The sequence below is a fragment of the Phycomyces blakesleeanus genome (assembly GCF_001638985.1).
Source record: "Phycomyces blakesleeanus NRRL 1555(-) unplaced genomic scaffold PHYBLscaffold_2, whole genome shotgun sequence".
NCBI classification, from domain to species: domain Eukaryota; kingdom Fungi; phylum Mucoromycota; class Mucoromycetes; order Mucorales; family Phycomycetaceae; genus Phycomyces; species Phycomyces blakesleeanus.
Window position 1 is genome coordinate 1,830,546 of NW_017265135.1, and position 26,706 is coordinate 1,857,251.

The 26,706-nt window shown below is 37.2% G+C and overlaps 10 protein-coding genes across 10 annotated transcripts; 6 read left to right on the forward strand and 4 right to left on the reverse strand.

Annotated features, from left to right (window-relative positions):
- Positions 1–76: 76 nt before the first annotated feature.
- PHYBLDRAFT_130060 (hypothetical protein) lies at positions 77–1,385 on the forward strand. Its single transcript, XM_018429333.1, has 3 exons — positions 77–97; positions 611–776; positions 935–1,385. The coding sequence occupies exons 1-3, from the start codon at positions 94–96 to the stop codon at positions 1,200–1,202; spliced, it is 438 nt and encodes a 145-aa protein (XP_018297686.1). The 5' UTR covers positions 77–93; the 3' UTR covers positions 1,203–1,385.
- A 236-nt stretch (positions 1,386–1,621) lies between these two features.
- PHYBLDRAFT_130062 (hypothetical protein) lies at positions 1,622–2,889 on the forward strand (the record flags this gene model as incomplete). Its single annotated transcript, XM_018429334.1, has 3 exons — positions 1,622–1,703; positions 1,862–2,080; positions 2,243–2,889. The coding sequence occupies 3 exons, from the start codon at positions 1,622–1,624 to the stop codon at positions 2,887–2,889; spliced, it is 948 nt and encodes a 315-aa protein (XP_018297687.1).
- A 647-nt stretch (positions 2,890–3,536) lies between these two features.
- Positions 3,537–6,645, reverse strand: PHYBLDRAFT_75597 (glycoside hydrolase family 3 protein; the record flags this gene model as incomplete). The annotated part of the gene is made up of 11 exons (XM_018443079.1): positions 3,537–4,172; positions 4,248–4,493; positions 4,592–4,804; positions 4,870–4,963; positions 5,031–5,230; positions 5,301–5,315; positions 5,401–5,442; positions 5,517–5,602; positions 5,680–5,932; positions 5,991–6,044; positions 6,118–6,645. The coding sequence occupies 11 exons, from the start codon at positions 6,643–6,645 to the stop codon at positions 3,729–3,731; spliced, it is 2,175 nt and encodes a 724-aa protein (XP_018297688.1). The 3' UTR covers positions 3,537–3,728.
- A 176-nt stretch (positions 6,646–6,821) lies between these two features.
- Positions 6,822–7,607, forward strand: PHYBLDRAFT_58695 (hypothetical protein; the record flags this gene model as incomplete). Its single annotated transcript, XM_018440371.1, has 3 exons — positions 6,822–6,934; positions 7,307–7,411; positions 7,475–7,607. The coding sequence occupies 3 exons, from the start codon at positions 6,822–6,824 to the stop codon at positions 7,605–7,607; spliced, it is 351 nt and encodes a 116-aa protein (XP_018297689.1).
- A 2,629-nt stretch (positions 7,608–10,236) lies between these two features.
- On the forward strand, positions 10,237–11,817 carry PHYBLDRAFT_162706 (hypothetical protein; the record flags this gene model as incomplete). Its single annotated transcript, XM_018434682.1, has 9 exons — positions 10,237–10,308; positions 10,368–10,396; positions 10,445–10,604; positions 10,666–10,733; positions 10,799–10,889; positions 10,959–11,111; positions 11,168–11,481; positions 11,571–11,645; positions 11,715–11,817. The coding sequence occupies 9 exons, from the start codon at positions 10,237–10,239 to the stop codon at positions 11,815–11,817; spliced, it is 1,065 nt and encodes a 354-aa protein (XP_018297690.1).
- Positions 11,818–13,292: 1,475 nt separating this feature from the next.
- On the forward strand, positions 13,293–15,015 carry PHYBLDRAFT_179186 (hypothetical protein; the record flags this gene model as incomplete). The annotated part of the gene is made up of 3 exons (XM_018438112.1): positions 13,293–14,278; positions 14,334–14,477; positions 14,576–15,015. Exons 1-3 carry the CDS (start codon positions 13,300–13,302, stop codon positions 15,013–15,015), a joined length of 1,563 nt encoding a protein of 520 aa, XP_018297691.1. The 5' UTR covers positions 13,293–13,299.
- Positions 15,016–15,240: 225 nt separating this feature from the next.
- On the reverse strand, positions 15,241–16,399 carry PHYBLDRAFT_162708 (hypothetical protein; the record flags this gene model as incomplete). Its single annotated transcript, XM_018434683.1, has 2 exons — positions 15,241–16,046; positions 16,162–16,399. The coding sequence occupies 2 exons, from the start codon at positions 16,397–16,399 to the stop codon at positions 15,241–15,243; spliced, it is 1,044 nt and encodes a 347-aa protein (XP_018297692.1).
- A 642-nt stretch (positions 16,400–17,041) lies between these two features.
- PHYBLDRAFT_58699 (hypothetical protein) lies at positions 17,042–18,091 on the reverse strand (the record flags this gene model as incomplete). The annotated part of the gene is made up of 1 exon (XM_018440372.1): positions 17,042–18,091. The coding sequence occupies one exon, from the start codon at positions 18,089–18,091 to the stop codon at positions 17,042–17,044; it is 1,050 nt and encodes a 349-aa protein (XP_018297693.1).
- A 278-nt stretch (positions 18,092–18,369) lies between these two features.
- On the reverse strand, positions 18,370–20,907 carry PHYBLDRAFT_179187 (Zn(2)-C6 fungal-specific transcription factor; the record flags this gene model as incomplete). The annotated part of the gene is made up of 2 exons (XM_018438113.1): positions 18,370–20,768; positions 20,837–20,907. The coding sequence occupies 2 exons, from the start codon at positions 20,905–20,907 to the stop codon at positions 18,680–18,682; spliced, it is 2,160 nt and encodes a 719-aa protein (XP_018297694.1). The 3' UTR covers positions 18,370–18,679.
- A 745-nt stretch (positions 20,908–21,652) lies between these two features.
- On the forward strand, positions 21,653–23,617 carry PHYBLDRAFT_139687 (hypothetical protein; the record flags this gene model as incomplete). The annotated part of the gene is made up of 7 exons (XM_018430267.1): positions 21,653–21,843; positions 21,969–22,072; positions 22,180–22,215; positions 22,587–22,661; positions 22,868–22,908; positions 23,012–23,132; positions 23,190–23,617. The coding sequence occupies 7 exons, from the start codon at positions 21,653–21,655 to the stop codon at positions 23,615–23,617; spliced, it is 996 nt and encodes a 331-aa protein (XP_018297695.1).
- Between the last annotated feature and the right edge of the window lie 3,089 nt (positions 23,618–26,706).

Here is a 26,706-nt window from a genome sequence, read left to right on the forward strand (position 1 = left end):
CCAAATTGTGACTTGCCATGCCTCGGAGGGCTTAATACTGGTCTTGAGTCGTGAACTGTAGGCACCTTCTTCTACAAAAAAAGACTTAACATCATGGGTAAGTTGATTCCGAAAATAGCCTACCCCATGCAGTCTTCTGTAGTATAGAGAAGAGATGGATGTACGAAGAACATATCCCATGTATCTATAGACAGTTAGATAGATAGATGCATACATATATAGATGGATGGATACAGATGGATGGATAAGTAGGGAAGGGAGAGGGAGGAACAGGCAACAAATTAAAAAAAAAAGCACACACACGCATACACACACAGAGGGAAAGATAAAGAGGAAGTTAAGAAACCAGCATACCCGACGACACTCCTTTATTCTTTGGAGTGCTAGTAAACAGCAACAAGAACAAGGACAACAATATACAACCCCATCTACAATCGTTCCTTATAACATTGAACAGCCTCATCACCTTACGTCGACAATGTTTCTTGACTTCTCTTTCATTTCTTTCTGTCGTGTGGATGTGCTACGTGCTTCCTGTCCATCTTTCCTCGATACAACTATTTTTTCTTTAAATCCAAGTGACAAATAAGTTGACACAAACATTTATTAGGTAAGGGACAACCCAGAGGATTGAACGCCGCTCGTAAGCTTCGCAACCATCGCCGTGAACAACGCTGGGCCGATAAGCAGTACAAGAAGAGAGCTCTTGGAACTGCTTTCCGCTCCAACCCCTTCGGTGGTGCTTCCCACGCCAAGGGTATTGTCCTTGAAAAGATGTAAGGCACACACCCAAACCTACACCTAAATGCATACACATTATATATATACTGCGTAATTTTCTTTTTATCGAGAACGCTTTTAAAAAATTGGTATTATCCTTATAATTGGTATCTAATTAAATATTATCTATCTTTTTGTTATAAAATTCCTATAGTGGTGTTGAGGCCAAGCAGCCTAACTCTGCCATTCGTAAGTGTGTCCGTGTCCAGCTTATCAAGAACGGTAAGAAGGTCACTGCCTTCGTTCCCAATGATGGTTGTTTGAACTTCGTCGATGAGAACGACGAGGTTTTGATTGCCGGTTTCGGTCGTAAGGGTCGCGCTATTGGTGATATTCCTGGTGTCCGTTTCAAGGTCGTCAAGGTCGCCGGTGTCTCCCTCCTCGCTCTTTACAAGGAGAAGAAGGAGAAGCCCAGATCATAAATTACCAAATCTTTTATATTATTTTTTTACTGTGCAATTAAAAAATAAAGAATCTAGTCTTTTACTGAAACGATCAATGTATCATACATATTTACATTTTTACTTGGTTTATTGGTGAATATCTTGTGTCTACCCTACCTATCTAAAAATTGATAAATTATTTTGGTTTTTTTTTAACCCTGCATATATGAAATTGTGAACAATCGGCATTAGCTTTGTGTGTATATCGTCATAGACAAGCCATGGTTTGATCGGAAGCTGAGTGACGTGCAAATTCAGAGCCTTTTTTTTTAAAAAAAAAAATCAATCAGTAAGTTTGGCTGCATTGTGTGTGGAACCAAGAGAATTGAAATTCCCTCGAGTTTTTTTAAAACCTTTTTCATCACTTCTTTCTTTTCCACTAATTGATAAATCTTACTATGGGTAAAGACTACTACTCTATCCTTGGCGTTCCAAAGACTGCCACTGAAGACGAAATCAAGAAAGCTTACCGTAAACAAGGTAAACCCCTACGCACACGCACACGCCCACGCCCACGCACACACATGTACACACGTACAGACGCATACGCACACCCATAGATATTATAGGCTTATATATATATATGCCTTTATTGTTAACTTTTTTTTTTTCTATTTCCAAAACTTACCTTTTTGTAGCACTCAAATGGCACCCTGATAGAAACAAGGATAAAATTGACGTGGCCAAAGCAAAATTCCAAGAAATTGGTGAAGCTTTTGAAGTACTCAGCGATAAAGACAAGCGTACAATTTACGACCAATACGGTGAAGAAGGTCTCAAGGCTGGTCCTCCTCCGCCTGGTGGTGCCGGTGGTGCCGGTGGATTCCCTGGTGGTGCCGGATTCGGCTTCCCTGGCGGTGGTGGTGGTACTTATACTTTCTCAACTGGTGGTCCTGGTGGTGCAGGTGGGTTCCACCCATCTGATGCTGACGACATTTTCAAACACTTCTTTGCTTCATTTGGTGGAGGTGGAGGCAAAGGTGGTATGGGCGGTATGGGCGGTATGGGAGGTATGGGAGGTATGGGTGACGATGACTATGATTCATTTGGTGGAGCACCCGGAGGTTTTTCATTTGGCAGTGGCGGTGGCGGCCAAAGGTTCAAACAGCGGCAAAGTTCCGCTAAACCCCCGGCAATCAAGCGTATCTTGCCAATCTCACTTGAAGACCTCTACAAGGGCACAACCAAGCGTCTCAAGGTCACACGCAAATTACGAGATGGCGCCAGTGGAAAATATGTCACGGCTGAGAAGATCCTGACAGTTAATGTTAAACCTGGCTGGAAGGCAGGAACAAAAATCCGATTTCCCAACGAAGGTGACGAGCTTCCTAATGGACAACAGCAAGACATTGAGTTTGTCGTCGAAGAAAAACCCCACCCGATATATACTCGTGAAGGCGATTCATTACGCATGACTATTCAATTGACTCTTGCTGAAGCATTGGCAGGGTTCTCAAAGCACATCAAGACACTGGACGGTCGCACTCTTGGAGTAAACAACTCAAACTCTGTAGTTCATCCAGGACAAGAGTCGCGCGTTCGCGGAGAGGGTATGCCAAATTCAAAGACTGGTGCAAAGGGCGATCTTATAATCAAATACGATGTCAAGTTCCCTGCTCGTTTGACAGATGAACAGAAGGAGGGTATCAAAAAACTGCTTGCATAAACAGAAGCTTGGCTTATTTCAAAGCCATGTCACATTCTATCCTTAGTACTTCTCACGTCTTCATCATCCTCCTCCTTCTCCTTCTCCTTCTCCTTCTACCTCTTCTTTTATCTCCCTTTCTCTTTTTTTTTCTTTTCCATTCTTTCTGCAAGCCTATATAAATTGATATGCGTGTACATACATATATACATATATACATATATACATATATATTACTTGTATCTGTTTTGCAATATTAGAATCACATGGTTGAGTTTGTGGGAATTGATAAAGCACTACGAATTCTGATCATAATATATATTTATATATTTGCATAATTCATTGATTTATGAATTCCAGATACAATATGTATATACTTTGTTAGTGAAAGGTACGATATAAAATACAGAACTTTTATAGGTAATGTGTGATTTATAAAGATTCTATTATGATTTCTATAGCTCTCATTTTGTTTCTTACCAATTGAACCACAGTAAGAACAATAAAGCAACTAGATAAGATGGTTTCTCAATAGTATGTAAATATTCTTATTCTTCTTTAAATATCTTGATGATTTATCCAAAATCCAAGCTTACATTTCATAAACAAATCAGCAAGTTCGATATAGATATATTTCTGTTTAATATGTTTTAAATAAGTCACCAAATATTACTTAATACAGATATTTATTTAGATATATATATAAGCACGTTTGTTTTTTATTACTATTAAGATTTTTAAGAAATAATGACAAGCCAATAACGTGTTGTTGCCCAATGTTCTGCTTGCAAAGCACAATAAATTAAATATGAATAGAGCTGGCTCTCAAAATAAAGTGGAAATTGAGAAAAAAGGGGAATTTAGAGCACAAAGGTAGCAGTTTGGCGAATATCACGGCTACTAGCGCCGATATGCAAAGTGAACTTTCCGCTGGGAACAACCCAAGTCTGGCTATCAACATCCCAGATGCTAAGCTCAGTCTTGGTGAATTCAAAGCTAACCTTGCTGGTCTTGTTCTTCTTGATGGAAACCTTTTCGAAACCACGGAGGATCTTGGGAGGCTCATTGGCAGATTCAGGGAATTCAATATAAGCCTGGACAACTTCGGCACCATCAACTCCACCAGTGTTACGGACAGACAGTGAAGCCTCGACCTTCAAGGTCTTCTTATTGGAAACCTTGACAGAAAGCCCACTGTACTTGAAGTTGGTGTAAGAAAGACCGAATCCGAACTCGAAAAGAGGCTCAATGTTATTTTGATCGAACCAGCGGTGACCAATCTCAAGCTTCTCAGTATAATCGACCTACAATACACCCAGGTTAAGTATATCTTATATATCATATCTAGATTTTTTTGGAGCTCTTCAGCGATAACTTACTTCAAGATCGCTATCGATTGGAACAGGGTAGTCACTCTCTTCCTTGGCGATAGTGTAAGGGAGACGACCAGAAGGATTGACATCACCAAATAAGACATCAGCCAGAGAGTTTCCAGATTCCTGACCAGGGAGACCAGGCCAGACGACGGCCTTGATGTTGGGATGGTTGATCCATGGCATAAGAACAGCACCAACAGAGTGGATAACAACAACTGTGTTCTTGTTAGCATCAGCAACAGCAGTGATCTATTGAATAAATATAAAGATGTCAGTAACCTGCATAGCACTTTATCTATATAGATATACTATTATTATTAAAAAAAGTTAGTGTGTGAACATCTTACCAAGTTGTCACCATTGTGCCACAAAGTCATATTTTTACGATCACCAATATTTCCATCGACATCAATATATTCTTCTCCGGAATCAGCATTGGAAAATACAAAAGCAATATCGGCGCCCTTGGCGGTCTCAGCAGCCTTGGTAAGGTCAAAGTCATCGAGACTAGAGACAACCTTGACTCCCTTTCCAGCACGGGAGGAAATTCCATCCAAAGGCTATAAATATAATAGGTACAATTCATTTAGATTTTTTTTAATCGAAGCACGATTTGGCTACTTACAGTGATCAAGTAAGGGTATATAGCAGTTCCAGATCCCCATCCTTGGGCGAGTGTACCGTTACTGCAGCCCTGATCAACACAGCTGTCGAAGCCCCTAAAGACGAGTACAAAAATAGTTAGTAAGTAGTTGGCGCGAGGGACACAATTGTTCTGGTATTTACCAAGGGTTGGGTCCAGCATCGCTACCAATAAGAGCGATCGATTTTGTAGAACTCTTCAGGGGAAGTGTGTTATCTTTGTTGCGAAGAAGAACAGTGGAAGCACCGCCCATCTCGCGGACGAGAATGTGATGGTCTTCCTGAACATCGACAAACTTGGTAAGCTCTGGGCGGAAGTAATCGAAAGAGACCTCGGGGTAGTTCTACAAAATTAATTATAAATATTAGTATTAATAAGAAATAGTATTAGACTATATGAAAATATAAACTAACCTCGTCCTGACGATGCTGTAGAAGTTAAAATGACAATTACAATGTTATGGTAAGTATATATGTATATAGCTTTGTTTGTTTGGCCCGTTTATTTGTGTACCTTATACCAAGTAGCAACAATACGAAGAGTCATATCAGTGACCTGTTAAGAAAAAGAATGACATAAAAATATTAAATAAAATACTAAATAACGTTTTGAAAGAAACATATACTTACGCGCTCTTCGCTTACAGTGCCAGCCTCAACGGCGTCAGTCAAATTCTTTCCAAAGTATGAGTCATTTGAGTTAAAGGTAATGTCGCCTAAGATTACGGTAGAATAATTAGTATTCCTTGCAGTCGTAGATATATGTATATATTATAAAAAGGCGATAGTATACCAGGCATAGTCATATCAAGACCCTTGACTGTACTCTCAGTGGAGTGGGTACCGGCCCAGTCACTCTGAACGAAGCCACGGAAACCTAGTTCTTCCTTAAGGACCTTATTGAGAGTCACGTCATTCTCACAGGCATACACCTCGTTGACTTTGTTGTAAGAGCACATAACAGAGCCAACACCAGCTTCAACACTGCGAGCGAAAGGCCAAAGGTAAACTTCGTGCAATGTTCTGTCGTCCAAATTAGACGAGGCCTGAATCAAGAATAATATAGTAAATATCTTGTCTTTTTTCTTTTGTGAGCTAACTTACATAGTTTCTGTTAACTTCTTGATCGTTAGCAATATAATGCTTGGCAGTGGCAGTCTAATCAACCAATAAAACATTTAGAATATGGGTTATTTTTTATTTTATCTTTGTTGTATATATTTTGACTTACAACACCCTGGCTCTGAATACCTAGAATGGTTTCAGAGGCAGCAACGCCAGAAAGGAATGGATCTTCACCAAAAGATTCCCATCCACGACCACCTTTAGGGTTTCGCATCATGTTCATGGCTGGACCAAGCTGAACGTGAACACCCTTTCCACGGAACTCCTTGCCCATGTACTCGCCACGCTCACGTATGGCCTTCTTGTCAAACGAAGCGGCTGCATTGATACCAGACACGCCAGAAGTAGTGTTGGCTACACCACGGACTCCAAGAGGGGCATCCTGTAAGCAAAGGGCTGGGAAATCGGGGTTGGTAACAGGATAGGTATTACCAACGCAAGCGCCAACACCCCATCCTACACCAGTAGAGACATCAACTTTCTGCTTGAGCGACATTTGGCTGACAAGCTTGTTTGCTTTGACGTAGGCAGCATCCCAGGTTAGAAGATCAACACCAGACTTGGATTTAGAAGCGCTTGCACATGCAACCAAAAGAATCAAGGCTGAGCTGGTTAGAGACAGAAATTGGACCATTAGAAAAAAGAGGATAGAGATGAAAGTTGAATTGGATGAAGAACTATATTAATGAGAGGAAAACTTGATCCTATTTATTCAAAAATGAATTTGCGGTGTACTTTTTTTTAAAAATAAAAAAATAAAAAAAAATAGAGAACAAGCTTTCCAGCCCTTGTGTAAATACATCTCAACGAATGGGTGCCATTAATAAATTGAGAAACACAGCCTGCAAGTCTTTCCGTGAGCTTGCTTTGAGGATTTATCCGGAAGAGGTAAAGCCAGTTAGTAATAAGAGCCAAAATGAATTGTAAGCAGTCTTTTTTTTCATGCTAGAAACTTACCGTGGTGTACCCAAGTGCGGATAGCCAAAGAAGTCCTGATATTACCCGCGTTGGAAAAAAGAGAGCCAGATAGACGAATAAAAAGGTACCGAGAAAATCCCGTTACCAAGATCATTATTTTTGGTCAAAAAGCCTTTTTTAACCGTGATTAATCATAAATTGAATGTTCTTTGATAAAAAGTTAATCTTATCTACCAATGATTCACTTTAAACCGCTTATTTTGTACAATGCTTCCCTACTATGGCCATCCTGACAATACTTAAGCGTCATATCTGTATACAGAATTCCGTATTATACCCCATTTTTTTATTTGTTCATATTCTCTGGTAAATCTTAGCTATGTCTGGTCTTCCAGCTCTTTCCCATTTTTTGCTATCCGCTTCTATGTGAACAAGTTCTCATGTACAAATGAAGTATTTACAGAGCATTATAGGAAACCGTTGTGTGTATTATTTCTTGAATTTCTTTTCGTATTTACTTATTTGCTTATTCATTTCATTTTTAGACGTATTATACATAGTGTGGTTGGGTGGACAGAAAACCTTTCGATCGAAGTTCATTTCTTTTACGACACAAACTCTTGCTCCACAATATTCCATCCAGTTGCGGGGCTCTCGGAGTATTTTTTTCTACATTGAACCATGCCTGGGAAAAATAGTTTTTTTTTGTCTCTAGTAGCTCATGGATTCCATGTACAACAATAGTAAATAAATTAAGAAAAGATCATTCAACTCAACGCAAGGATCCTAGCCACCCTGGCTCTAATAAGACTTTGTTTTATTATATTTTATCTTGGTATTGAGCCCTGTCCTTTTGCTAGCAAAGCAAATATGTGATCATGTATTACAAATTCATGCTGCGTAGAATTTGACACAATACATTCAAATGATATACCTTAGCCCCAATACCAAAGAAAAGGTCCTTCTCTTTCCCCTCAAAAGTCTATAAACTCCAATTTACTTTAATAACTATTATTTTGGAGGGTAAAATGACAGTAGACTTTACATTGATCTTAGAAACTCTGGGGACCTTGAAAGTGGTCTATGAAATCTGTGTTCCTGGGGAACCAACGCAGTGTTTCCTGTCCAACCCACATTAATTCTGAAATTATTTGATAAATACTGCTTATATGGGGCAGTGTCCTATTCCGGCTCTTTGTATGGGCACAATTTCACCTAAAAGAACAGAATAACAGTGGGGAATAATCACGAAAATTAAAGAGAAAATGTTTGTGTTGCCATCATCAAAGTCAGTTCATTCGACCCTGTATTTACTTTAAGTTTCCCTTATTCCCACATTGGCATAAGCAATTAGGTATATAGCGGTAAAAACAAACCATGCCTAAATTTAGGGTGGGCATTGAAGTAGTAAAAAAAAGAGGGACTGGACACTATGACACCAGGTCGATATGTGATCCAAATCATTTGATACACCAGCTATGTAATACTGGCGCGACTATTTGAAATACATTCCGGTTTACATAATACATTAGTCACGCTTTTGTGTATTTATAATATTAAATGTATTACATAATAGCTAAAAAAAATAAGGGGAAGTGATGCTTAGTCAAAGTACTACTCCACAACGTAGGCTTAGCTGAAATCTTTCCTTCCAAGAAGTACTTTATGTATATGTTCTTTAGACCACCCTTTCATACGACTCCCAATATATTAAGATATATGGTATATCAAGCACTTATGTAGATGGTCATATCTTTTAAGTTAAAACTTTTAATATTTTTTAATAACTACAAAGCTTTAAGGCACAATAACAAATTCTAGTTAAAGAGCTATTAAAGTAAAGACAACAGTTCAGCAAAATTTGTATGCACAAGGTAAAAAAAGCCAAACCACTTTCCCAGTTTTTACATGAACGTTTGAATTTTAAGAATGATAAATATATGTTTGTCAACAATCTATATCTTAATGAAGATGCCAGGACGTCTAAATATTACAACTTTTTGTTATATTATTCCAATTGGTGCTTATATATATCTAAAGCTGCTTCACTTAATCTTAATTATTATACTTCAAGCTGAAATAAACTCGAACAATGTCCATTTCATGCTATTTTATAATATCACATATAACAGTGAACTTCTTTTCTTAAAAGTCTGTAAGATAAGTACAGTATGCTTTTAGAGTCTCCATAAAAACAAAAGCTTAATTCTTTTATTTTACATATACACTTTACCCATAAATTATCTTCATGTACTCAGAGAAATGTAACTTGTTTTCTTAAGTAATTCTGTCTAGACTTAAAATTATATAATAAATACACGCAGTACAAAAACAGGTATCCAAAATGTAAATTATAATATATGAAATCTTCCTTTTTTTGCAAAAGTGTGCAAGATACATAATGAAACGGTGTGCTGTATCTCCTAATCGTATATACCTTTATAAAAAAGAACAGCATTTTCCAGTCAATTCATTCACACAAACCAGTACTTCTAATAGTAATTAAGAAAAGGAAAACTCGGTTAAAATTTAAGCATGTAATAACATTTATTGTTGGACTGGAATAGGTGTAGCACACTTGCGGCATCATTGACCACCTAATTAAAATTGGGAAAAGAATTAAAAAGAAAATAATGACCTGAATCTCTTGAATATAAAGTAAAGTCATTAGATAAAATATGGTCAATGAGATGGAAAGAAATGATAGAGACATTGTTCAATTGGGGATTTTATTATATTATTTCCAGCTTCAATACTGGTTGTTTTAGGAGGCTAATTACCATTTATTCTGTATTTTATAACTGACAAACTTATAACTTCAACAGTAATTATGTATCATCTACCTACTAAAAGTAATATATTTCTTCTAAAGCAGATTTAGAAAATGTAAGTTGTATAAGCTTAGCATGTCTTTGATACAAATAAATTTTGTGTTGAAGGCACAAACCAACTATATCTTGAGACAAATATGCGTAAATGTATAGTTATCGGCCAATCTTCAATTAGACTTGCTATAGCACTGTAACTAGAGTATATTTCTAAAATCGCCAATTCTTTTACACAGTGTTTACATAGTTCATACATAATGGCCTTGGATTAAAAGTATATCTATCACAACCCTTTTATATTCCAACTTAGTGAATTATATCTGTCAAATAGCTTATTAAACTACTACAGTAGAAAGCAGGGTTCAGGGTAAGAGATTTACGGAAGTTGAAATTTCTTCCCTTTCGTTATAGTTTCTCCATTCAAAAAACCAGCTCTTAAAACATTTCCAGCAAACAGAAAGCCTAGTGATTACTACAACATGTCATTTTGGAAAAATATCCGTCTCGATAAAGTAGGGCTAGGCTCATTGTTCCAAGCACAACGCCCAAAGGTACAGTGTTTTTATCCATATGTAATACATTGTATAAGCTAAGTATATTTTGACATTAGATCGGAACTCATGATGGATTCTTTCATTGGTGAGATTTTACAAATAAAGATTTCAAATGATTCTAACAAAAATAAAGCGATGAAGCTTTGGCTGTCTATCTTTTGCGTCAAACAAAAGCATTCAAGAATGCAAATCTAGTACGTTCTCGTGATCCTGCGGTACTAGCTACATGCAATGTTATTGTTGATGTTGGGCAAATCTATGATCCTCAAAGAAACATGTTTGATCACCACCAGGTAAACTTAACCACAGTCATAAAATAAACCTTGGCTAAGATTATTCAAAAATGTCAAATAGAAAGGATTTGAGGAAATCTTTGACTCGAATAGCGAAATCAAGTTAAGCTCGGCTGGATTGATTTACAAGTAAGTTATTTGAATCTAATTATGAAAGATATGCAAGCATAAAATACTCAAGCTTAAATATATAGACACTTTGGAAAAGAGATTTTGGCTACAGAATTAAACTTACCAAACCAGGATCATCCTACAGTGACAGAAATATACAACAAAATTTATTACGTAAGCTTTGTAGTAAGATGCAGGATCGAGATAGATACTCATGAATAACAACCCTTATCCAATTCAAAGAAATTTGTTAAACCTTTGGACGCAAAAGATAATGGAATTACAGCTTATGCAACAGAAGCAAGTCCTCGTTATTTTGACTCTACAGATCTTGGTACACGTATCAGTAGACTTTACCCTGCATGGAATGAACCAAATGATACTGCCTTGGTGAATGTAAGATAAACTAGTGTGAGTAATTGTAAAATGACTTAACATTGTTTACATTTCAGGAACGATTTGAAGAAGCTTCAAGTTTAGCTGGGAAAGAGTTTATACAATCAGTCAGATCTCTTATAAATTCTTGGTTGCCAGCGCGTGTAATAGTACAGAAATCCTATGAAAACAGAAATAAATACCATCCTTCTGGTAGAGTAGTTATTTTGGAAGAAGCCTGCCCGTGGAGGGATCATCTCAAGACATGTGAGAAAGACTCGACTACAGAAGTTCTCTATGTAATCTCTGAATCAAAAAATGGGAAATGGATGGTACAAACTGTCGGCAAGCCCGGAGCTCAGTTCAGAAATAAATGGCCGTTGCCTGAAAGGTAAAATATTACAAATGAACATCGTTAATATATATAATATTCTAATCAAATACAATATATATATATATATTCCTCTGTTTTTTTAATAGCTGGAGAGGTCTTTCTAAAGAAGCACTTCGAGAAGTATCAGGCATACCCGGTGCCGAATTTGTACATGCTGCTGGGTAGGCGTTAATGCAATTGCTATATTCACCAAAGTATTTTAGCTGAAACTTGGGTTTTTTCTCTCTTAGGTTTATAGGTGGGGCAGATTCTTATCAAGACGCATTGAGCATGGCTTCAAAAGCAATTGAGGAGTTTGAGGCAAGCAAGTCAATAACTGATATCAAACAATAGAACTTACTCTATATCGCAAAAACGTAAGTTTCCTTGAGATAAATTTCTCCAATGTTCCAAAATTGTAGGCAGGATTATTTTCTATTATTAATAATAATGCAAGATAAAACATCACAAGAATAAATTTAATCCAATTATTCAAACACGTAGATGACTTACTCCATGTAACTGGAAACTAACGTAATATGGCTAACTACACTATGCTAAAAGGAAGCGACTTTAGTTAGAACTCTTTACAAGCTTTTTTAGGGGGGTTTTAAGAATTGCTTTAAGGTTGAATTTTAGTTAAACATTATTTTTCCTTCTTCTTTTTATGTTTTGATTTGAATTTTTCCACATTTCTTTTCTATTGCAGGTTAAAAGTAAAGGCATCTTTTTAATATCCCAATCTCATCTTACATTTTTTATGTAATGATCATTTAGCACTATTATTATTGTTTTGGCAATAGAGGCAAATTATTCCATCCTCCATGCAATATAAAGAATAAAAAAGAAATTACTAACTTATTTAAAGAATATAATGACTTGCCAAAAAGGCATCTTGAGGGCACCTGGTGATAACCAAGTTGAAAAAACACCTTGTCAGAATCGCTCTTCTAGAACTTGTTTGTCGCATTGTGTCTGCCAGACTTGGACTCACACAAATAAGCCTTTTTAAAAGTATGCTATCGTTATAATTGGTAAAGGATGTACCTGAAGCTCAAAGCAAAAGCGAGATATTTCTTATATTAATAATATTTACATTATAACAAAACCATGTTCTCCAAATAATTTGAATTGGTACATATAAAATGATTTCTGAAATTTATTTATTTCTTAAAAAAAATAAGACTGATTGTAATATTATCTTAAAAGACCATGGCAGGTTAAATTTAGCGGTTAAGAGATACAATATAACAGAAACTTGGGATATTGGTTAAGCTTTTCATGAGATGGCTGGGAACACGAAGAACACTACCTGGATGTACTGTATACATAGATAAACATGATGTTTAATGAAATAAAGCGTAACTCCTTCTGTATAGTGATAATACAAATTTCTCTATAACAGGCAGTATGAGACCTTGAATGGTTAACATAATTCTTCATCTAAATATCTTTTGAGATAGCTCTCTATCTATCCACCTTTTCTCCTTGGAGTATAATCACTAATACATTTAGTGATGATTATTATCTTCCATTGCTAGTATACTACACTATAATAAAGTCAAAGTTGTTTTCTAGCTTTATGTAAAACTTGTTCAGCTGTATCTTATATACATATATAATAAACCACAGCTTGATCAATTACTAGAACTCTTTGGTGTATTCGTGAATACTGTAGAATACAAATCTATATTTCAAGAATCTCCATTTTTTTAAAGAAAGAAAAAATATCGAGTTGTACAACAAGAATACATCAAAAAAAGCAAGGTCTCGTCAGAGGAAAAGAAAAAGAGCTGGGTGTCAGTGTCTAAATTGAAAACAAAACTTCATGAAGTCATGATAGACTATAACCATGAAGTTAGACTATGGGAAGGAAATGATGGAAAGTTTCAGGTCATGGCCTCTTATGCGGGCTTATTTAAAAACACAAAGGTCAAGCTACAGAAGGTTAATGGAAGCATGATTGCTATTCCATTGGATTTTCTTTGTCATGACGACATTTCGTACATTTCAGCTACATTAGCACTTCCTTCAGCTCAAAATCCTCATTTGCCCATCTTTAAACCAGACGAGTTTTATTCTTCGCAATCTTCTGACCAGTTATCGTCATCTTCATCTTCAAGCAAGGTTCCAGAAAATAAATCTCAAGATTCCTCGTCAAGATTCCATGAGAAGGCTGTATCTGTAGCAGTTACTACCAAATGCCTTGACAATAATTCACTTAATGCCGAATATTACATGTCTCAACATGTTCAAGAAAAATATTCCAGTCGACCATATATTAGAACTAAACCGTTGATTTCTTCTCTTATTGGCCGCAAAAGTTTACCAGTCGTATACAGTCGACCCTTTAGTCTAAGCAATCTTCCTGACCGAGTACTCGTTATGATTGGATTCTCCCTCGACGTCCGCTCTCGTATCCGTCTAGCATCTACCTGTCAAAAGCTTTTTAAAGTCCTATTTTATCCTGAGGTCTGGTCTTCTTTGTGGTTCTTGTATGAAGATTTATACACCGTCAATGACTCTCGGATTATTGCAATAGCTGAAACGTTGGTGAAGCATAAAGTGCAAAATTTGATTGAGTCTGTTAATCTCGATGGGTCCGTTATTACAGCACTTACAGTAATCAACCTCTTAAAGTATTTTCCCTGTCTTGAGTATCTATCGATTAGGACGTGCTGGCAAGTATTTTCGTTAGATCTTGCTACTCGATTGGATCAGTTAGCCAACGACAGCTTGTATGGTATCAGTCTCTCCCATTTGCGTCTCGGAAAGGTCTTATTACGTGGTCCAGTAAAAGACATACGGAATGCAAGTATAGACAGCAAATCGTATGGTCAAGATGTCGGTTTTATTACACATGCGCTTAGTCGTCTTGCAGGACATCTTATCGATTCTGACTGCCACCTCTGTCAATTCTGTAATTTGGGAGCAGCTATCAGTACCTTTGATTGTGCTGCATGTGGAAGAATTCCGCTCACAAAATGTTATGTCTGCGCGCCTCAATGCAATAGGTAGGTTATAGGTTGCACATCGTGACATATCCATTTATTTATATATTTATATTTATATATTACACTGCCAAGATGTTCTATACGTGTATGTGGCACAGCAGCTTGCAGGCAGGTATTAGCAAAGCTCCAGACCTTTCGGTGTGCTCGCTGTGAAAACCCCTTATCTCTCTGCAACACTAGGCGAGAATGCATCGAAGCTCAGAAGTCATGCTCTAAATGCGACGGAGTATATCATACACAATGCCGCATGAACAACGATATATATGTCTCTAATAAATGTTCAAAATGCGGTGTTGTATGCTGTCCCCGGTGCGAGTTGGTAGGCTGTTCCGGTGGTTGCTTAGGTCAATGGTGTCATACCTGTGCTAACAAGGAAGACATAAAACACTGTAAATGTTTTATTGTTCAAAAATCGGTCGGAAACAGTGTATTGAAACGCAATGTATGTCGTCGCTGCCGTCGCTCCTGTAAAAATTGTGGAGGTGGATCTTTTTGTGTAAGGTGTCTTGGGCTGCATGTAGCCAAATGCAAGAGTTAGTTTGAGTAGCACATTATTTTTCAATAAAAAAAAACTTTAAGTAATTTAAAATTACTCTTTAATAAAACAAAAAATACAGGACACTTAAACTTGAAAACAAAATATATACATGTAAAGAAATTATAATACTTCTGCTACTTTCTCTCTCTCTCAATAAACATATCTTTTATCTCTACGACGTGCATCATTATTTTCCTATGACTTATATGTCTCCTGGGGTTGATTTCAGTAGAATCTCTCGGTGGGAGCTTCGGGCTGAAGTCTAGCAAACGCAGTACATACTTCTTCGTATAATTTAGATCTCTTTTCTCGTTCATTATTTATCATTGAGATAGGAATACTGAGCATTATATATATGCAGAAAGGTACACTAAGCCAATACGGTTCTTGCTCTAGACCAATGAAAGGGGAGCTTAAGCCAATGAACACGAAGAAAGTAATCCAAAAAGCGGCGCTCCACGAGTGAAACTGATTCGACACAAAGGCCTTTGACAGACGACAGGCCCCGATATCGAAAAGTTTAGCCTCAAAACCAATGTAGGGACATTTGTGATATTGCTTGATGACTATTTTAAACCATCTCCAGTTTGTAAAGAGAATATGGTTGTAATATTCCTCGATTTTGGACTGAATATAATCTTCTCGCGCTCTTCTCAGCAACAAAAGCTCGCGATCCTGTGTCTCTCTACGATGAATATGCTGTGCTCGATAAGGTGGTGCAGGCGTAGATGAAGGTGAATTATCTCTAAAATATGGTGGCGGAGGCTCTTCTATTCCTGGGCTGCTTGAGATATCTGTGAGGCTCGGGAAACAATCGCTTACTCCCAAAGATGGCACCATATCGCCTTCACTTTCTTGATCACGCGTGTGCATCGCGGACGATTCAACTTGTAGGCTACTAGTTAAGCCACTAGTGTAAATGAAATTTGGTGAAAACTCTTCTTCATAACCCCTTTCCGCTTCTGATAAATGCTCGGAAATATCATCTTCCTGACATTCTTGTAGTTCTTGGACCTGTGTTCTGGGCTCATCTAAATATTGGGTATTAGAGCTACTAAGACCTGTGATGATGTTCTATCTCTTCGTATATTTATCTCTATCTATATATATATATATATGTATATAAAATGACTCTTTAGTATTTACATAAAAACCTTTGATCAAATATGGTACATTTTCTGTCACCGCATTGGCAATCATGCTTGAAATCATCAGTATCGATCTCTATACTATTTGATAGGCTATCTAATCGGCTTTCTTTGGCAGGACTGCCCAGGTCAATCTCAACAAAAGGGCTAACATTTCCAGGGACACAATCAATAGAATCTTCTTCAAGGTCTGTAACAGGGTTCTGGCTTGTCAGGGAGATCTTAAGTTGATTCATGTGGTACTAGAATATGTGCCTCTTTTTGAATATATTATTGAGCAAAGCTAAAGAAAAAGTATTTGTTTTTTGGCTTTTTAACACGTATAAATAATTATTTCTTAGCCATTCTTTATTGACTTGGCACGATCTTCATTTCAATCTCGCGTCAATGAAAATACAAAAATATTGTAATAGACACATGCACGCATATATATAACGGTCATTTCTTGGTAGTAACTTTTGAGAATAAGACTAGAAATGTTTTATTTTTTAGAAGAGTAATGGAAGAGGTTGCCTTTTGTAGGTGTTGCCTAAACCATCTCCAGATGCGATAATTTTTTTACACATATTTTAAGAATAGTATATGAAAACAAGTATGAAAAGTCCGTTGTCAAAATAAGATAAGAATGCCCTGGCTGTGTATCTTTTGGTAAGTACAGGGCGATTTGTATGGTGTGTTGGACTTGAGTTCCAAACAAAAACGCCAAATCAAATGTAACCAATATACCTTAGTGACACAAGAGATCGACAAAGAGTGTGTACATGGGGTGTATTTAAAACACAGTAAGATGTGTTTATGCAGTGAAAGAAGAGTTATACAAGAAGGCATATGTAGATATATATATATAAAAGGTAATGTACAGAATAAAATGCGCGGAATTAAATAAATGGGGTTGATGGAAGGGTGATAGTTTTTGGATCGACGAGAGAACTGATGGATTCTGTGAGTAGACTGATAAATCTTTGTAGTTCTTTTCCAGAGTCACAGCGAGAAGATTGTCGACATGACATGGCTTGAATAAGATCTGTCATAACGGTCATTTTAAATTCGATTTCCTCAATCGGTTGATGCCACGGACATTCATTTGTGGTTGATGATGGTCGATGTACAAGAAAGAAGGTGAGGATGCGTTGCTGTGTAAGGACATGAAGATCGGCAGGACTTAGGAGATCGGTCTGTGCGAGAGTGCCGATGAAGCGTACTAATACTCTGAATCCTCGGCGTAACGATTGGTTAAGAATCCGTAAAGAGCGGAGACGAGCGGTTGATATGGGTAATTTTATTTGAAAGCTGTTGCGATGGTATGAGTTGAGGCGCTGTGTTAGGGAGTCTAGATGACGATTAAGATGAGTTATGAGGAGACGATGATGTATAGCGTCGACGGGGTTGGTCTCAAACATGGCTGTGAGGGTGGGGTAGAGAGTGGCGAGGAAATTGGTCATCAGGCGACCCATGTGGGTTGGACAGTACTCGGTCTTCGGTGGTTTTGGTACAATGTCCTCGGGGAGGGGGTCGAGGGCGGGGTCGCGCAGAACATGGTCAAGAAGAATAAAAAATGTTTTGTCGAGATAATAATCTAAACATGGCTCCCAGTTTCTAGATGGTGAGCGATCATATATTTCGACTGCTAGACGATTGGCTACGCCTTGAAGGGTTGGTGAGTTGGTTTGTATGTTACTGGAGGTTGTAGCGTGTCGATGGAGAAAGGCGACTGCGGAATGTACGAGGTGACTATAAGAGTTGAGTCTTGGCTTAGTGAGGTCGATGCCGTATTTATGCCACATCAGTTGGTGAGCTACAGACTGCGCCTGGCGAGAGCAGGTAGCGAAGTAAAATATATCGTCAAAGGCTAGTTGTTGAGAAACTCGCAGCAAGAGCTCTAAAGGCAGCTTAAATAACATTATAGAATCTGCCTGAAGGGCACACATGGTAAAGGTGCGAAAATAAAAACGATAAAGAAATGGTGCCGATCTTAAATAGTCGAGACCCTTTACTTTCTGCCCTTGTCTGCCCACCCAGCCGACATATCAGTCCAAAAAGGCCCTTTATTTTTTTTTTCTCTGGGCTTTTGGACGCCGGCCAGTCGCGTCGAGCTTGACAACCCAGCCATTTTGATACGCAGTCTAAACTCTAATCGGTAACCACTGAGATTGGGTCCAGAACATCCTTACCAACCCCCTTTTCATGTCTTTTTCTTTTTCTTTTTGGCTCTTTCTTCTCCATGGTGACAGTCATGGACTGGGCACTTGCGCAGAACAAAATATCAACTAAGCTGATAAGGTGACGGAAACCTTAACTATTTGTGTTTGATCAGGCAGAATGAACACAGAGGCCAAGGATAGAATCGGATCGACCAAATTGTAAATACCAGGTTCTTGGTCATTCTATTCTGGTGGGTTTCCCATCAAGGAAAATTGAGTATGAACAATTAAAATTGCGAAATGATGATAAAAATGTACATTATTATAGACAAAAAAAAAAGAGTCATGGAGCGTCATAACAATAGCCGTATATTGCTATATAAACGAACCTCCTTGTAAAGGAGTCTTGCCCTGGGAAGCCAAGTAGACATCGGCTTCAAGCATTTTCACCAAAATATGGCTTAGTTCAAAGTCATACTTGTGTGTTTTTGATGCCCGTGCGACTCTGATTGAGCGTTCGAGACATTTTCGTCCGAGTGATTTATGAGGTTCGTTGTAACCAGCCATCTCAGAAAATATTATATTAGAGAATACAAATCCTATCAGAGGTACATGGCAATCGTTTCTTCTAGTCATAGCCTCGAGAATGTCCGAAATCGCATTGGCCGCCCTAAAAGCAATATCCAGTGATCGAAGGGCTTGGGTGGATGTGGAATTGAGTGATTTTGATGGCAAGAAAGGTTGGTGGATGATGATGATGTTGATATTGTAATGAATATGTACAAAAAGAGCACTGTATTGAATAAATGAGTGTACGTTAACGGTGAGACCAGGCTCTGGTCTGGGCGTACAGAGAGAATTGGTGCACTTGACCAGAGGGTTCTGCCAGTCTTTTGGCAGCGACTGATAAAAAGTCTCGAGTTTGTCCTGCATCTCCAGCAGGACCTGAAGGATTGCAGGGTCTGGTGTCGTTTTGTTTGTCAGCATTGATGCTACATCGTCCCGCATTATCTGCAGCCTGAAAAAGTAGTGCCACGCCTGATGCAGTATCTGGTCAATTTTTTCGTCTACACTTAGATCATCTAGTTGATTCTCGTAAGGAAGAGGAGGTAGTGGATGGCATGGGTAAAGTTGACTTGGTCTAGAAGATAGATGTGATTCACCTCGCAGCACTCGGTACCAAGCATCGAAATAGTACAAACACCAAACTGTTAGATTTTCATAAAAAGTAAGCTCTCTTTCTGGATTATAGAGTCCTAATTCTTGTGCCATTGTAAATGAAATCCACTCATAAATGTACATTTTATCCGTATAGCCGTTTTGATAGTTGCAGTATGACAATAAAATAGCAGCATTACAATGATCCATTGTTGGCTGGTCAAAACACTCGGATATTAAGTCACGCCCTCGTAGACAATAAGCGATCGATAGTGGCTTGCCCATGTTGTAGTTTGGTGTATGATGTGAAGGTCGGGTCTCCCAGACATGTACCTGAAAAGCATTTCTGGCTGACATTGCACAAACTGCATACACAAGCACCAAAGCCGGTCGCTTACTTTCGTCTTTATCTTCATAGCGCCTCAAAAATTCAGTTGGGTTAAATAAAGGAATCCTTATTCCAGAACAGCAAGGTGTACGGCAATACAGCCTGATCAGACTGTCTGTAAGATCTTGCGAGATATCAATTGGATAGGATTGTGGTAATGAATGGGTAGATCGACACCATAAATTCCATATTGCATATGGTTTTGCGTAGTCTTTAAAAGGCATGTTTTGGACATTTGCTGCTTCTCCTAAAGGCAATGATGGGGCTACGGTTATGGATTTCTTTAATTGGTCGACGAAGTTTGATAATTCATTAAAAGACTGCACGTTGCCCTGAATCGATAATCCCTTGGGGCCTGACACGATTTTCCACACAAATGGAAGTGATGCCTTGGAAGGTGTAGTTAACTGGTATGTCTTTTGGCTTACAGCATGAGCCCATCCGTCAATTAAGTCTTGCCACTGATCGATTACTCTATTCATCAATGCTATAGACTTTGATATAGTTTTTACCCTTGGTTCTGATTTCTCAAACTGACATAGATAATTATTATTTTCACAACGATTGCAACGTGGTAGAGTAAGATCACAGCTCTGTAGATCTTTGGTGCATTTTTTGCATGGATGGATAGAAAATGAATTTGTAAATAGCCGTAGTTTAGCTTGCAACAATACATCCAAATCTTCCTCGACGTTTTCTTTTAGATGAAGTGTCTTTTGTAGGCAGTTGAGAAATTTCCATTCTTTCATGATCTTTTCTCCTAATCCAAGGTTTCGGTTCAATGATTTCATCCGAACATCCAATTCTTCTATTGTGATTGCAAGTGTACGTAATGTAGGTGCTGCCTCAGGATATATGCATTGAATGCCTCGTTTTTCGCATCGTAGGCAGCTAGGCTTTTGTCGATTACATGAGTGTCTGGCAAGATAAATATGAGATGATCTTTTGCTCACAATTTACATTATTTATTTCTTATGTATTTTTACCTGAATCCTCGACAACGAAAACAAGAATTTTTCGCAATGTTCAAAGTAGAATTTTGTGGTGCATCTAACATTGATTGCACACCTTTGTTATAGTTTTTATTTTATTTCTTTTTGCTTGTTAAACCTGACTTAATAAGTCATCCCAAGTGACTTCTCAAACTGGTTCGGCTAAACCACAGTCGCAAATAATATGCTATATCCTCATTTTCGGGTAAACAAGTACTCTTTTTTTATCCCCTTGGAATTCTATATTTTGTTTACTGTTGATGTATTGTCGAGAATAATCAAATTAATTTGCCACGTTGGAGGAGTTGAATAAATGGGGGTCTGATATAAGTTACGGCCTGTGCTTATAATAAAGCTCACATAAAAACCATAAATCTAAAGGGGGAGCTAGATAGGATGTTTTCGAAATAGTGGGTAATAAAGTATGTCCAACAATCAAGAAATATGCTCAATTTTTTTTTCATCTCTCTTGACCTTCCTCTCTGTTTTTTTAAGGAGGGAATTGCTCTGGAGCGAGAGAATAGAAATTCTAGACAAACCTCGACTTCTTTGTAACCGCTCTTTGTTTTATATATAAAAAAAGTCTAAAGACTATATTTATTATAGGCAGGGATGTTGAAAACTATTAGAACAACCTCCTTGCAAATCGTCTGTCCTGTTTAGCTGTACATAATATATGCCAAACAATACACACAAACAAAATATGTATATATATATATGGCAAATGTCTTTGGCAATCATCTTATCTCTTCCCTTTATTGTCCAACCATAGTAGACATGTATGCTAAAAAAGTACCTCGGCCTGGCACAATGCACAACTTTCCAGCAGAAGTAGATCCTACATCACCCTTGAGATCTAGCCACAACGGGTATACACAGTCTATATCAGCACACGAGCAATTCTCACTCACTATGGTCACCACCCTCGGTCTCAGTGGTTCCCGCCTGGATCCTCCTCTTTCCTTGTCTCTAAAGGGCTCATTGCTCCTGTCCGGGAATCTGTGAGATGTCTTCAGATAGTATACTCCCCTCATCTAGATCAGCTTGGTTGGTATGAGACTGTACCAGACAACAAAATGTGTCAGAGTCGGCCTATGACTCTTTTTACTGTTCATATATATACAAGGGTAATTCTAGTTTCCGTTTCTCAGCCAAAACCCCAGCGATATACACTCATTCATGTTCGTACAACGCCGCACTTGGCAAGGCAGATCACAGCTGCAAAATTTGGTAGGAGAGCTCTGGGCCATATGTGTAACAGACCAAGGAGTGATTAATATTTCTAAGCTTGAGAGATACGACGCCTCTTTTAGGACCATTAAATTATAAATGTATAGAAGCCGGCTTGCAATCAATATCCGAATCAGATGAAGGTGAAATTTTTCCACTCAGGAGGCCGTTTTATAGAAGCCTTTGAGTGATAGAACGCTAAGATTTTTCAGTCTTGTCATACAGGCGAAGATGGTGATAAAATGTGGTAGTCTCTATACATGTTTTTGCTTTATATATATATATATTGTGATTTAACAAAGTTACTGGCAGCTTATAAGTATTGCTAATAGTCTGGCTGTTACGGCTATCTCATTCTTTAATCCTTCCAGGAATATTGTTTTTATGGTAAAAACAGTAGAAACTGATCGGTTTTACGTCCTATTTTTACTCTGTATTTTTTTTAAAGATGTGTAATTGTCGAGCCCCCTTTTCAATTGTGGCCATCACTTGGGTTCTCACGCAATGGAATTAGGTGTATGGTTGGCTGAGAGCACATTTGTAATCGCATACTTCAAAGCCCACATGAACAAACTGTGTCATACAAGAGGTATAAGATATAGATTATCTTTGTGTGTATTATATATCAATATAGATCAAATTAGCTAATTCGTGAAAACAGTAAAAGCTGTTTGTTGGACTTTGTAGGTATTTCCATAGTTATGATTATTATTGCAATCAAATTATATCCAAGTTTTCTGGATCTAATATAGCCAATATATAAGATAAATTTAATATATCTCTTTTTTTATAAAGCCCCTTTTCATAACAACGACTTGCCAGACATTCTAGTTAACGTTAGCCACCAATAAACTAAAAGCAAAAATGGAGTGTAGACAACAGCACAGACCTAACTTGGGGCTTTCTTCCAATTTTGACTAGAGCTGATATAAATGACAGTATGCTCTCCGTTTGCGTGTTACTCAATCTTCTGACAAAAAAACCTTCTTACTTGATGCAGATTTACCGGAATTCAAGACAAACGAGGCACTGAAGCACGCCATCCTATCTCACCGGGCTGGTATCATGGCGCTACAAGTGTCACTTGTTGACACCAAATGATAATCTTATACGTCAGAGGTTTACAATTATGCAAGTTATTGTGATGGCATAGTGTGCAGCCGTGCACTTCTTTCTCGACCCATCAATAAACCTATAAAGAAAAAAATTGGGCTGCAGTTTGAAGCTATGCAAAACAATGATCCGTACAAGTCTTCAGTTTATGGTGCTACCAAGTCTCACCTGCCATTTTCTAAAGACAATCTGATCTCCGTAAGTACACCGCTCAGGGCTTACCATATTGAAGCCGAACGCCAGCGCAGAAAACTGGAGAACAAGCTTCACAGGGAATATTTCTGGGAATGTCAAATTTCCTCGTATGGATTAACTGGGCACCCAGACCATATTGAAGAACCTGAGGACCCGGAGTCATCTTCCGATGACACGGATCCTTTTCAGAAAGACTTTTATATCTTGTTAGTGCATCGTCCCTGTCAATTCGATTAGATTTTTACCAGAAAAAAAAAAGAGCAGAGCTCATTTTAGTAGTTGACTCTTCTGTAGATTCCTTTGCTTACATTATAAGCAGAGTACCTACATCTACATCTACATCTCCAGGCACATTTCATATGTGAAACAAATATCATCACTCCGCATTTTATATTATTGAAATATAACATAGCCGCATCTATATTGCTGCTTGATAAAATTATATAGGATATTTTTAAACTCATGTATATTTGTAAGATGAGGCAAAATGAAGTGTTCTTAAAGAAGTGTGCCTATATACATTTTGGATTCCTGAGGGAAAGGCCGAATGAAGGAATTCTTTTGCTTCTTGTCTTTTCCGCTATCTAGATCACTAAAAGATTGGTGGTTTGTTTGTTGTTGTTTTTTAAGGCAACGTAAGATTTTTTATACATATATTTCAGAGAAAATAAACGGGAAAAACAAATTGGTTTGCAAGCATGTGTGTATTTGGTTAGTTCGTTATGTATTTGATCCCAGTGATATTCAAGTAACTACGACTACCGATGAATTTATATCAAGTAATTGTAATACAGTTAACCCCTCTTCCCACACCCTATTCAGTTAATGTATAGTACAAGCTTCTTGTGAAGTTATACAGATTGTTTCCTTGGCTTTATCTACATACTATCTGAAATTCGTTCGAGTTAATATCGGTAACTATATATATATATGAGCTTATTGATATATATCTTTTAACTCATATATACCCTAATACTCGCACCATTAAATAAATATGTAAGCCTTAGAGTAAGCCTGATATACACCTAGCAATATAGCGGTATTACTAGCTATCTCTTTAAAGATTATTTCTATGGGCTTTTCTTTTTCTTTTCTTTCCTTCGTAGGAGGGGCTAACTTTGATGTTTTCTTGTAAATTATATACATATACATATATACTGCCCTTGGTTGTTTTCTAGAGCAAGCACTTCCATTCTATACATATGGTTTTTCCCAGGCCAAACTTTGGGATATTATCAATCACGGACATGGCCTAGTTGGGCGGTTTTCTCTTACCTTGTAATATTTAAGGGTCTCTACAAATAGTTACCGCAATTATGGGGAGACACTTGATATGTTTATATTGGCTATCAATATATGGATACCAGACTCTCTTGGTATTTTGATTGGTGACGGATATTCCACTAATTAAGCTATAATAATAATAGCAGCAGTAGTAGTAGTAGTAGTAGTAGTAGTAGTAGTAGTAATAAAAACCTTACTTGCTAATATATTAATTAATAATCTAATTTATTTCTTTTCATTCTAGACTCATTTGCTGTTCCATAAGTATGGCATTATTAAGCTCGAAATCAAGCACCCAATATACCTATCAAGTTTGATCATTAATCTATTGTTGTTCTAAAGTAATTAGTTTGTGTCTATTCAAAAGCGGAAGAGGAATGTGTATGTATATGTGTATATGATGATATGTATGGTCATGATTTAGCTGTGCTTTTCAAGAAACCCTTATGATTTTTTACTCCCGTAGCCAATGGTATGTAGCTTAGTTCCAAACTATTAAAACGAATATACAAGTCAGCACTAGAAAAAAATCTACGAGTATTTGGAACAAACTGCCTTATTTTGGAAAGAAATGGCAGATTTTTGAACACTATCTAGCACTTACCAAGTTTAGAGTATTTCTATCCTATTTTGGCTCTAGAGAAATATTTTGAAGATGAGAGTCTCGTCGTCAACCCAGGAAACCATCTTGATCGCCGAATAAAGAGAACTACTCGCTTGATTAAAGAAAAATCAACTAGATGATCAAACAAACCCAATGAACTATGTAACTTGGATCTGAGCTTATACCAGAAACAGTCATATCTACTAATATTTTTTTTAATTCGAACTTGTTTTTTATTTCGTAAGTCTTTTTCTTTCTATTTCTTCTCACTATTACTATTGTTGACAAGTCTGAGGCTTTACAAAGTACTAACTGATAACTTATAGCTTTTGGACGATTACAATATTAAGCTAGAGATCTATAACAAGACCCTTAACACAAAACCTTATATCAAAGCATTACAAGATAAGCACACATACACATATTTTATAGATAGAATGATATATAGCTATAGCTCTTTTAATGTTAAACAAAACTCCCTTTTTTATTTCTGGCCAAAGCGATATCTAGTAGTTTATAAAGACATTGATCTTACAATTTAAATTAGACTTTTAATATACTTATTATTTAATTTAAAATTATCGTAGTCTTCTTCTTTACATACTTATTCTATCATTCGTCTACTATTTTTTAGTACCCTTTATTAGAGGAAATGCTATAGATATGAGAAGGCTAAAGAAGAGCCTTATTTTATTACTTTTACTATTAATAAAGTCAAAAAATAAAAATATTTTGCTATAAAACATTAAGTTTGTTGGACCAATTATAAGAAAAATTAAAGTATCTAAAAAGGTATAGATCTACTTTATTAGAACAATTGATTGGATTAAATGCAAAAGTAATCTGAAATCCCACAAATCGCATTTGCTGAAGAACCTACGAGCGCGTAGATTCGATACGAGCGCGTAGATAAGCTACGAGTACGGAGTTATCAATGCTGCCATTTACCACAGTGCGTAAGTAAAGCTAAATCAAATAATAATAATAAATCAAATCAAATCAGTTTCAGAAACATATTGATCCGAAGAGAAAGGATTTTGAGTCCACCGATAAAGACAAATGCTACGTGGCTTATTAGACGTATTTTTCCTTATTTATGATTTCTTTTACGGAGAATATATTATTCATGAATTGAAACAAAATAAATTCAACAGGCTTGAGCCGTTTAAATTACATTCCGCGTGTTTCATATTATAATGTATATTTTTAACTTTAATGTACAAATATGTACATATATTTATATCCAATGGTTTGGACAGCACATGTAAGGTTATATTTTTTTGGATATTTTGCACCAGAGAAACAGCAATGGACTGGGTGCTTTGAGCAGCTTGATTTTGAATGAGGTGCGGTTCAGTGATATTTTATGCTGTAAAAATATCACATAAATAACCAATTGCTCGTCACTACTACTGTACATCTGAGGTCTGTAATAAAG